The sequence below is a fragment of the Wyeomyia smithii genome, chromosome 3, assembly GCF_029784165.1.
Source record: "Wyeomyia smithii strain HCP4-BCI-WySm-NY-G18 chromosome 3, ASM2978416v1, whole genome shotgun sequence".
In the NCBI taxonomy this organism is placed as follows: domain Eukaryota; kingdom Metazoa; phylum Arthropoda; class Insecta; order Diptera; family Culicidae; genus Wyeomyia; species Wyeomyia smithii.
In genome coordinates this window covers 106,608,689-106,619,845 of record NC_073696.1, presented here as the reverse complement: position 1 = coordinate 106,619,845, position 11,157 = coordinate 106,608,689, and the positions used below count along the sequence as shown (strand labels likewise).

At 40.3% G+C, this 11,157-nt stretch overlaps 1 protein-coding gene across 4 annotated transcripts in view; it reads left to right on the top strand.

Moving 5' to 3' along the window:
- The first annotated feature begins 737 nt into the window (after positions 1 to 737).
- The window catches only part of LOC129727144 (intersectin-1), a 34,142-nt gene continuing 23,722 nt past the window's right edge, over positions 738 to 11,157 (top strand). Inside the window, exons 1-13 of one of the 4 annotated variants that reach the window (XM_055684648.1) lie at positions 738 to 1,434; positions 3,335 to 4,093; positions 4,165 to 4,580; positions 4,658 to 4,755; positions 4,826 to 5,001; positions 5,066 to 5,450; positions 5,519 to 5,692; positions 5,777 to 5,995; positions 6,486 to 6,691; positions 6,764 to 7,088; positions 7,147 to 7,494; positions 7,557 to 7,686; positions 7,756 to 7,929. In XM_055684648.1, the coding sequence (XP_055540623.1) occupies positions 1,274 to 1,434; positions 3,335 to 4,093; positions 4,165 to 4,580; positions 4,658 to 4,755; positions 4,826 to 5,001; positions 5,066 to 5,450; positions 5,519 to 5,692; positions 5,777 to 5,995; positions 6,486 to 6,691; positions 6,764 to 7,088; positions 7,147 to 7,494; positions 7,557 to 7,686; positions 7,756 to 7,929 (3,571 nt within the window). In that variant the 5' untranslated portion in view covers positions 738 to 1,273. Of the gene's footprint in view, positions 1,435 to 3,334; positions 4,094 to 4,164; positions 4,581 to 4,657; positions 4,756 to 4,825; positions 5,002 to 5,065; positions 5,451 to 5,518; positions 5,693 to 5,776; positions 5,996 to 6,485; positions 6,692 to 6,763; positions 7,089 to 7,146; positions 7,495 to 7,556; positions 7,687 to 7,755; positions 8,277 to 11,157 lie in introns of those variants that run through there. The other 3 variants (XM_055684650.1, XM_055684649.1, XM_055684647.1) reach the window with 3 other exon arrangements.

The window sequence follows — 11,157 nt, the reverse complement described above, 5'->3', positions numbered from 1 at the left end:
TTAGCAGATATTTGCAGTTTTTCCACGGTTTCTGCAGATTTTTGTCAGAGTCTCCTTAAATTTGGGCAAATTTTCACAGACTTTTGCCTGCGCTAGCGAATTTTTTTTGAATCACGGATAGATTTTTTTCAGATTTCGAGCTCATTTTTTCGGTTTTTCGAGCAATTGCAGACATTTTTCAAAACCATCTGGCATCTCTGGCCAATGAGCATAAAAGAGAGGTGAGGGGGAGAGTGAATTTTTCTAGTATTAGTAAATGCTTCAAATGTAAACAACTAGACGAACTCAATGGTAACCCAAATAGCTACGTCACTATTTGGCATCAACTATGGGGGGAGGGGGGACGAGTCACCCCTTTGGCATCACGCCATGTTTCAAGGGCTAACATCTCAACATATGTGTAAACGAGATAGCACATCACCGCTTCTTTTCATACATCTTTATCTTACTGCTGACAGCGGGCACAAATTAATTTGAGCCCAGGACATAAGTTCATTGTCATTCACTGTTACTCGGTATAGGGATGCCAAAGGCTCGAGGCGAGTAGAGGGACGCGTGCAAGTGTTAGTAAGTTTCCTCCTCACCTCTCTTTTATACTCATTGATCTCTGGCTATAAGTTACCTCATATTCATTTTCTTTGTATGATCTATGATGACAAGAGATACGAAAATATATTCATTATTGTTCATTAATGTGACATTTTATCTTTCCAGTGACAGAAGACAAATTTCTCTAACGAAGAGAAAAGAGTCAAAGGAAACGTTCATTCGACGTTAGTCAAGTCGAGTTTAATTCACAGATCGGTCTGTGAATCCTTAATTCCACAATTTGAAGTTAAATTTCAATTGTTAAGTTACACCCTTAAAACAACTGATTCAATGGTGCAATTTGCGTGATACAAATGCTTACTTATGCTCTATAAATGTACCTTAATGTGTAACAAAGCATCGGAATGCAAGCAGGAGATGCAAAAATTACTGATAAAGAATAGGCAAAAATTGTGCTTGCTGGAGAAAAATAATCGATAATTGTGTTATGTGTGACCTATTCTCCTAGAATTCGAGTGAAAAAGTGTTTTCTCACTGCAAACTTAGAAATTTGCCGTGCTTTCTACCTGGAGAGTTCAAGTCTCGTGTCAATTTGTGAAAGTTCAAAAAGAAAACACCCACTTTGCATTGGGCGGAACGCCAGTGCATAGCATCTAGTGGCAATTTCTCTAATCAGTCAGAACCCTCGACTTGCTAGACGTAGGAAATCAACTGAAAGGAAATCATGAATGCTGCCGACCCATTTGTGATAACTTCACGTGAAAGGTTCAAGTATGACGAACAATTCAAGAGTTTGCAGCCCATCGGCGGAGTAGTCACCGGGGCGCAGGCTAAAGGTTTTTTCCTGCAGAGTCAGCTTCCGCCCATGATCTTGGGACAGATTTGGTGAGTCACGGGAAGTTGGTTTTATGAGTGGAAATTTTTATGCAATTGTTTTAAAAAGGTCAAAACAGATTATAAACACAAAAAATAGTTTGTCAAAAAAAGATCTGACTAAAAGTACTTAAACATATTTGGCTGTTGCTATAATTAACCTTTTTACCTTTTAGTGTTCTAGAAATCAAAAGTATTGAGCACAATAAAGCAGACGAATTTGGTTAGGCAAAAAAGTTATAACAATTTACTATGTGTATACATTATTTTTATATCATAATTAAAACAACACGCATCCTTTGCTGAAACTTTTGACTTTTATCAACAACACATTGGTATAATAAACACTGAGTTAATAATAGAGAAAACGTTGCATTTTGTAACAACTGCAGTACATTTCTTTCCCTAATTTCTAACTAAGTCTCTGCTGAAAAAAATGCTACATGATGTTGTAAATAATACACTTTAACGCAAATTACCGTGTTGAAATCGTTTGAGTATTTAAATAGAAATTTAATAAAATTGGCTCCTTTATACATGAGATAAATTTTTGTTGAAAAGTGATAAAAGATTTACTAAACAAACTAAACATATTTTAAACAACATTTGAAATGTTAAATGCAACTAAACTCGTTCAAATCGGTTGAGCCATTAAGTGTATTTAAAATGCCTAGCATGTATGATGCATTCCCAACTTCTCAACTGAGTTTTTGATTCCAAAAATGTGTTTACATCGGATCATTGGAATTTATGATTATTTTTTTATTAGTTCTCTGTATTAAATATTTATTACTTACAAAAAATGGCGATTACCATATAGTTTCATACCTTGTTAGTTGTGTACAGGCCCGGATTTGAGAGAGGGCAAAGGGGGCAAATGCCCCGGGCCTCCCGATGCAAGGGGCCCCCTAGTCTTTGGGCGCCCTTTTTTTTTGCTCGTCACCTTCCAGAACGTTACCTCCATATGTTCTTAGAAAAAAGGGCCTCACAAATAAATTTGCCCCGGGCCCCCCACCGTCTAAATCCGGCCCTGGTTGTGTAACAAACAAGAAATAAGGGAGCACGAAAAGCAACAAAACCAGTTTCCATGATCTGCTGTATGCGCGTTGTTTGTAGGTAAATTAAACTAGAGGTTTTTTTATTAGTACATAGAGGAACTTACTATCTCAAGAGAAAAGAGTCTTATCGAGTCCTCGTTCCTCTTGCTAATATCTCCAATTGCAATTCCCTGGAAGAGCACTAATATTCTACTGGTTAGTTTTACTGTAAGTAAAACTGTTTTTTTTTTTATTTACAAGAGGAAGGAATCTTGTCGAACTTTGTTCCTCCTGCCAATATATGGCATTCTAGTTACAATTTCCTGAAGAGAACTATTATACCTTTTTTTCTGGCCAGTTTTATAAAATATGGACTTATTTTATCAAGAGGAAAGTCATCAAAGGTACCGTACAATTCATAATGACTGAAGGGTATGTGATGAAGAGCCCGAGCATAAACCCATGTTGAATTCCTTTGAACACTTAATAGTCTGATTCTACTTAGATTCGAACCCATGTAATTCAGAAATTATTAAAAGTCTGTCAAGTCATAAATTCTCATGATTCACACACGATCAAACAAAAGAGGTTCTCTATCTACTCCATTCTTGATTATCTTTAAATTTACTTCCCTTTTACAAAAAATTTTAAACATATTTCCAGCACAATATTTGAAGTCATTATTTACTTACCATTTGGCCAGATAATTTACTAGTGGCCACAGCTTTATTGCAGTGTGTGACTTTTGAGGTCAAATAATCTTTCCAGCAACTCTACTTTCCACTATTCATAAATTACGAACCTTCTGTCTACAATATGTTTCTGCTGCAAGTAGACATCGATCACACATAATTTGGTTTTCCTTCTTGTTCCAGGGCTCTCGCTGATACGGACGCCGACGGAAAAATGACACTGGGTGAATTCAGTATCGCGTGTAAACTGATAAATCTGAAGCTCCGTGGCTTCGAGTTGCCAAAAACATTGCCACCTAGCTTGATAGCATCCCTGACGGCTGTTGGTGGCACACCGACTCTGACCCCTACATCGGGTCTCAGTCCGCTGGATCCGTTGAAATCCCTTGGCAATTCGATTTCCACCATGCCGCCTACAATTCCTCCACAGCCGGCAATCGTGCCACACGCTGTCCCACAAGCCATCGTACCCCCTATGATAAATAATCAAATGCCTACTATGGTCCAGCAGCCATTAATTTCCGGTGCTCCAGCACGGCCAGCCATTCCTCCACAGCCATTGATAGCAGCAGCACAGCCTTCGTTGATTTCGATGCAACCTCTGATTCCAGCTAGTGGTGCGATCCCACCGATGATGCCTGCACAACCTCAGCAACCTCTAATCGGAGGTATAGGAGCACCAGGCATGGTTCAAACAACTGTCCCAATTGCACCGGCACCAGGTGTAGGAATCATAAAACCATTGATCGATCCTATCGGTGGTGTACAACCAATAATCCAACCTGGAATGGGTGGAATTGCACCTGCAATGGCTCCTGGACTAGTTCATCAACCGGTAGCCCCAGCAGTAGTCCCTGCTCCACCAACTCCTCCGCACTCAGGTGGTGGGACACCCCAACGCACAATGTCTATCTCTGAGAGAGCGCCATCCATTGAATCTCCGTAAGTTCACGCTAATAATGTCTCTTTTAATTCATCCCTACGTAAACTCGGACATTTTATTTCCTCCTCAGGCAATCCGAATGGGCCATCAAAGGACCAGCTAAGCTAAAGTACACTCAACTTTTCAACACAACAGATCGCAATCGCTCAGGATTCCTGACTGGGCCTCAAGCTCGTAATATAATGGTTCAAACAAAACTACCACAAGCAATTCTGGCGCAGATTTGGGCCCTCTCGGATATTGATGCTGACGGCCGGCTTGGCTGTGAAGAGTTCGTTCTTGCCATGTATCTTTGCGATCAGGCCTTGCAGGGTGAAAAAATTGCTCCCACACTTCCTGCAGAGCTGATTCCACCATCTTTCCGAAAGGCCACCTCACGGCACGGCTCCGTGGGAGGCTCCAGGCATGGTTCGGTATCCTCGCAAGGAGGAATTCCGGCACATGTAGTCGCTGTCGAAGCTGATCCTCTCTCGGGGCTACCCCAATGTAAGTATTGAGTAAGACATGGACAAATGTCCATGTCAGTTAATATATTTTATTTATTTTGTTTTTGATGTTCGCAGCATCCTTCGAAGATAAACGAAAGGAAAACTTCGACAAAGGTCAAGCTGAACTAGAGAGACGGCGCAAAGCGTTGATGGATATTCAGAAGAAAGAACAAGTAAGTATGCAAAGATTGAGCTTCAAAAGGTTTATTATTAACTGAGATTCCATTAATTTGTCAACTAAAGGAAGAACGTGAGCGGAAAGAGCGCGAGGAACAAGAAAAAATACGCAAGGCAAAAATGGAAGCAGAAATGAAAAAGCAACAAGAGCTGGAACAAGAGCTGCAGCGCCAGCGTGAATTGGAGCAGGAACGTGAGGAGCAGCGCAAACGCGAACTAGAGAAAAAAGAGCTAGCGAGGAAGTATGCTATTGTTAGTCACTGAGTTGTTCTAATTATTTAAATAACGAATTTTTCGTTTATGCAGAGAGATGGAAAAGCAACGCCAGCAGGAGTGGGAGGCACAGAAGATTTCAGAGATGCAGTTGCAGCGTCAGCGAGAACAAGAAAACGTGCTCAAATTGAAAGCTCAAAATCAATCGCTGGGTGTTGAGTTGAGCACCTTTAATGAAAAAATCAAGGAACTTTCTCAAAAGATATGCGACACTCGCGTCGGAGTAACCAACGTCAAGAGCACCATCGATGGAATGCGAACGACCCGAGATACGCAAATGAGTGACATGGCACAGTTGAAGGCTAAAGTTAAGGACCAAAACCAACGGTTGGTTCAGCTTAGCCAAGAAAAGGCGAAAATGGATGCGAAAAATAAAGCTGGTGAAACGGAGACGCAGCTACAGTTCTCGAACAAGCAGGTTAGTAATATGCATTGGAAAACACAATTGAATATCAATGAAATAACTGCCTTCACTTTACCAACCAGATTATTATACAACAGTTGAAAGATAAATTAGAGAACACGAAGCAACATATTGAGAATAAGACAACTGATATAAAGATTAATAGTGAACAACTGAAAGAGCTAAAATCTCAGTTAACCGACTTGATTGATTCGTGCGAAAAACTATATCTTGAATATGATGTACAGCGAATTCAGGTGGGCTTTGAGAAACAATAATTTATATATCAATAATACATACAAATATATTTTTTTTTTTGTAATTTTCTTTGTTGATAACAGATACTTGAAATGAAGAACAATCGTAAAAATGAATCTTATACCAGCGCTTGGGATACCAGCAATTCCTGGCCAGTGGATACGGCTCCAGCAGCAGCGGAACCGGTGTTAACGAATGAAGCTGTTGAAACTCCTCCAGGTTATGTGAAATATCGAGCTATTTACGAGTTCAGTGCGCGAAACGCCGATGAGATTTCATTTCAACCGGGGGATATTGTAATGGTGAGTTGTTAGTGGTGTACACTAAAGTCGCTTTTTACGCGGGGGATACATAAATACGTAAATTCCGGAATCCGCGTAAATTCCGGAATTCGTGTAAAAAAAAACGCGTGAATTCCGGAATCCGCGTAAAAAAACCGCGTAAATTCCGGAATCCGCGTAAAAAAACCATCGTTAATTTTGCATTCCGAGTGAAGGGGAACCGAAATCCAGGCAAAAAAAATATCGCGTAAATTCCGGAATCCGCGTAAAAAAAACCGCGTAAATTCCGGAATCCGCGTAAAAAAACCGCGTAAATTCCGGAATCCGCGTAAAAAAAGCCGCGTAAAAAGCGACCTTAGTGTATTTCGTTATTAGTTTACTTTTTATGAAAGAGTGTATAAAATTTCATGGGTTATGCGATTTTTTTAATGTTTTGATTAATTACAAATTATTTTATATCAAAACTTAGCAACTTTTTTATTGTCAATTTTTTAATACATGTGGTTTACAGGTACCACTGGAACAAAATGCGGAGCCTGGATGGTTAGCAGGCGAGATAGGTGGTCACACTGGGTGGTTCCCCGAGTCATACGTAGAGAAAGTTGACACTAATCTGAACACCGTAGCAGCACCGGCTGCAACAGCGGTTCCTGAAACAATTGCCTACACCGAACCAGTCGCTGCCCCCACCACCTACCCAGACGCCAATGAAGTAGAGTAAGTAACGATGAATCTAGTGATGATGTAGCTTGCGATGTCTAACATCTATCGTTTGCTTTGTTTTTACAGAGGTATGTCAGAAGGAGCAATAAACACTGAATACGTTAGTAGTAACACTGGTAATAATAACGTTGACGAACCATTTGCAGCGACTTACAATGGCGATGTCGAATACTACGTTGCCTGCTATGCCTATCAATCGGCAGAAGTGGGCGACCTGGTGTTCGATGCGGGTGAAGTCATAGCTGTGAGCAAAAAAGATGGCGATTGGTGGACGGGTAACATCGGCACTCGTACTGGTATTTTCCCCTCGAATTATGTACAAAAGCAGGAATCTGTAAGTAGTGCAATAGAAACCAGTAGTAACGCTAGTGTTATAGCAAACGAAAAAAATGTAAATATAAATGTGCACCATTCTTGAGGCGACATGTTAAAGTAAACTATTTTTCTAGGAGGTAATAAACGGAAATCAGACCTTCAATCAACAGCAAGTTCAATCAGAATCGAAGCGAAAGGAATCAACAAGCCAAGACGCCGAAGAGGCGAGGAATCAAGCCGAAGCGGACTCCGAAGTGTCCCAAATCAATACTCAACCTGCTCCACCTCCAGCAGCGAACGAAGAAAATATCCGTTACTCGTCGATGTCATCGGCCACACCAAGTTTGCGAAAGAAGGGTGAAGTTGCACAAGTTATTGCACCATACGAAGCAACCAGTTCAGAGCAATTGTCACTCACTCGTGGTCAGCTTATCATGATCAGAAAGAAGACTGATTCTGGATGGTGGGAGGGCGAATTACAGGTAAACTTCTTTCGAAAATATTTGGATAAATGATCTTCGAATCATGTTAATTTTTATTTTAGGCAAAAGGACGGCGTCGACAGATCGGCTGGTTCCCAGCAACTTATGTTAAAATTTTACAAGGAGGACGTAATAGCGGCCGCAATACTCCAGTATCTGCTAGCAAGGTGGAACTGACAGAGACAATTCTAGGTGAGATTTTCATCTAGCTACAAATCTAGCAAAAAATCTAGCTTACAAGTTTTATAATTTTACTTTCAGATAAAGTAATAGCTTTATATCCGTACAAAGCGCTGAATGACGATGAGCTTTCATTCGAAAAAGATGACATTATTAGTGTGCTCGGAAGGGATGAACCAGAATGGTGGCGCGGTGAGCTGAACGGTACCACTGGACTCTTCCCAAGCAATTACGTGGGCCCGTTCGTGACGTCAGGTAAGAAAGCTTCCGGTATCGGTAGTTAACATCGTCTTGGGACTCCATAATGTTTGGTATGCGACGACTGATTTAGAGAGCCAGAATACGCAACAGAGCTGTAGTTTGCATTTTTGCCTGATTTGCTTCCCACTCCTATCTATACAGGCAGGATCTCTTTTGTTCTGCTAGACATTGTTTATAATTTGATTTGACTGTAGTATGTTTTACAACCGTTTATGTTTGTTGTATAGTACCAGTTTATTCGGTATAAAACATATATTTTGCTGTGTTTATTTGTATATTTAGAAACTATATGTACATTTATGATTTATCAGTTATTATAAATTTATCTTTATTTAATAATATGTATCATTTGTTTGTCATCAAAACGAACTAAAAAGAACAAAAATGTTCATAGGTAAAAATTGAAATAAAAATAACAGAATTCTATAATTATACCTAAGAGAAAATCTAAACGCACTGCTTAGTATAAAACATGTCTTGGAAGGCAGATAGAAATTTTATTTTACAGTATTTATCAGTTACTAGCTGACCCGGCAAACTTCGTCCCGCCTATTTTAGTGTTTAATTTTATAATTTTAAACATTTCAAATTCATTGATTCCTTGCGATTCGATTATATCGTTTAAAAATGATTGGTTTCATCGGAATGACAACATCCTTGACTTTTGGCTTTTGTACATGACCTCTGTTCCGGATATATATTGGGTGCGATTTCAGTTATTTTCGTTGTTTTCCAGAAACTAAAAGTGGTCATCTTCTGATTTAATATGGTGTCCAGAGTCAATGCTTGGCTTCTATACATCATTTCGATTACGGACATATCCATATGTTGTAGTATTCGGTTATTTTCGGCTGTTTCCCAGAAGTTGCCATATTTTAGTATTGTCTAAGGTCAATTTATAGCTCTTTGCATCATTATGGATCCGGTGATACTCATATTGGGAGGTATTTGGTCAATTTCGGCTGTTTTCCAGACACCGGAAGTCGCCATCTTACAATTCAAAATGTTTTCTGAGGTCGATTTGTGGCTTCAGTGCGTCATAACAATTCCGGAAATATTCATATTGGGTGGTATTTGGTCAATTGCCGCTGTTTTTCAGAAACCGGAAGTCTTGGATTTCAAACTGGCATTAGGAGACAATTGGCCTCTGAGCGTCAATCTGGTTGAAGAAACATTCATATTGGGTGGTATTTGATCATTTTCGGCTGTTTTCCAGACACCGGAAGTCGCCTTCTTACAATTTAAAATGTTGTCTGAGGTTGATAGGTCGGTTTGTGGCTTCAGTGCATCATAACAATTCAGGAAATACGCATATTGAGGGGTATTTGGTAATTTGGCGCTGTTTTTCGGAAACCGTAAGTCGCCATCTTGGATTTCAAAATGGCATTTGTAAACAATTTCTGGCCTCTGAGCAGACTTCCCGTGCACGCGCTTATTTTTCAAGCGACGAGAGAAATCTTTCTCTCGCTCGTAGAATTTCCATGCATGTGCGACGAGACGAGTCACGTCACAATTTGCAGGTTGCTCTTTCGCTTCTCTTTCGGTTCGGATTGCGATGCGCAAGGCGATGTTTCATCGCACTACGAACTGAGCAAGACGCCCGTACTGTACATACTTGATACAGCTCGTGCGCTACAGCTCGTGAGACTTTCTCGTGTGCACAGACTTCCTGTACACGCGCTGGAACGACGAGAGGTTTCTTTTCTTTTATTCTTCGGTAAGAGACTGCGGCGCACCACACGTTGTCTTATCGCTTTACGAACTGAGCGAGACGCCCGTACTGTACCTTAGTGAAACTGTATATTAGAGAAAGGACAAAGCACTCACCGTTGAGGAAACTGTCAACATCAAAACGGGCGAGCTGTATAATTTTGCATTGTCGTTATCCGTTTTGATGTTGACAGTTGCCTTAACGGTGAGTGTCTCTGCGTCTCTCTGGTGTAGCGAACCTATACATTAGAGAAATGACAAGACACTCACCGTTAAGGCAACTGTCAACATCAAAACGGATAACGGCAATGCAAATTTATACAGCTCGCCCGTTTCGATGTTGACAGTTGCCTTAACGGTGAGTGTCTTGTCATTTCTCTAATGTATAGGTTCGCTACTCTGGTGTATAGGCTGCCTACCGTACCTACATACGATATATGCCGTCAGACCCTTCTGAAGGTGTATTAATCGGAAGAATTCACAAAACTATATTACTACGATCAGATTATCACGAACCTTCAGAACCTGATTTGCAATATCTATACACTAAGGTCGCTTTTACGCGGTTTTTTTACGTGGATTCCGGAATTTACGCGGTATTTTTTTTTCTTGCGGATTTCGGTTCCTCTTCACTCGGATTGCAGAATTTACGCGGGTTTTTTTTTACGCGGATTCCGGAATTTACGCGTTTTTTACGCGGCATGTATCCCACACATAAAAAGCGACTTTAGTGTACTCAATTCGAAAATTCTATCCAACATCAACATGTACTAGAAAATATAAACAATTTCAATGGTTTTACTATTTTTAACTCCCGAAAAACTTATGTTGTAATTTCAAACCACATTTTTTATCCTTAGAACTACAAAACAGAGTTCTATCATAAGATAGTCAATGACATCTAAACCGACGAAAGGAACACTTCTGTTAACTAACGTAACACTCTGCATCCGGTGCATTTTCGTACCGTTAGCATAATAGGTATAGTAACAAAACGTTCTTAATTCATGTTAACAAAAGTCGGATGAATTAATCATAGAATTTTGAATTGATAAATAAATGAACTAGGTTATATCATTGATAATTCTAACGGTGTTTTGATGCATGCTGCTATAACACGGTAAATGAAAAAAAAAACATAAAATCCCCTGCCTGTTTCCTTCTGCGCAAAATCAAATTCCTTCTCGCACCATTAGCGCAAAGCAACATGCGAGGCAAGCTCGCGAGACGAGCTCACGAGAATTTGCACGCAAGCTGTCTCAAGTACGCGACGCCCATGCACCGCACTCGTTAAGTTGAGAGACGAGATATCTTCGTGTACGTCGCAATAAAAATTCCCATGCGACGAGACGTGGCTCGTACGAATGGTAAGTTTTCTCGCTCGCACGCTGCACACAGCATAAAGCGACTGAATGAGAAACGAGACTTGTAGCGCAAAGCACACTGTCTCTTCTTTGTGCGAGCGAGATTTCAGGGAGTCTGCCTCTGAGCGTCAATCTGGTTAAAGAAACA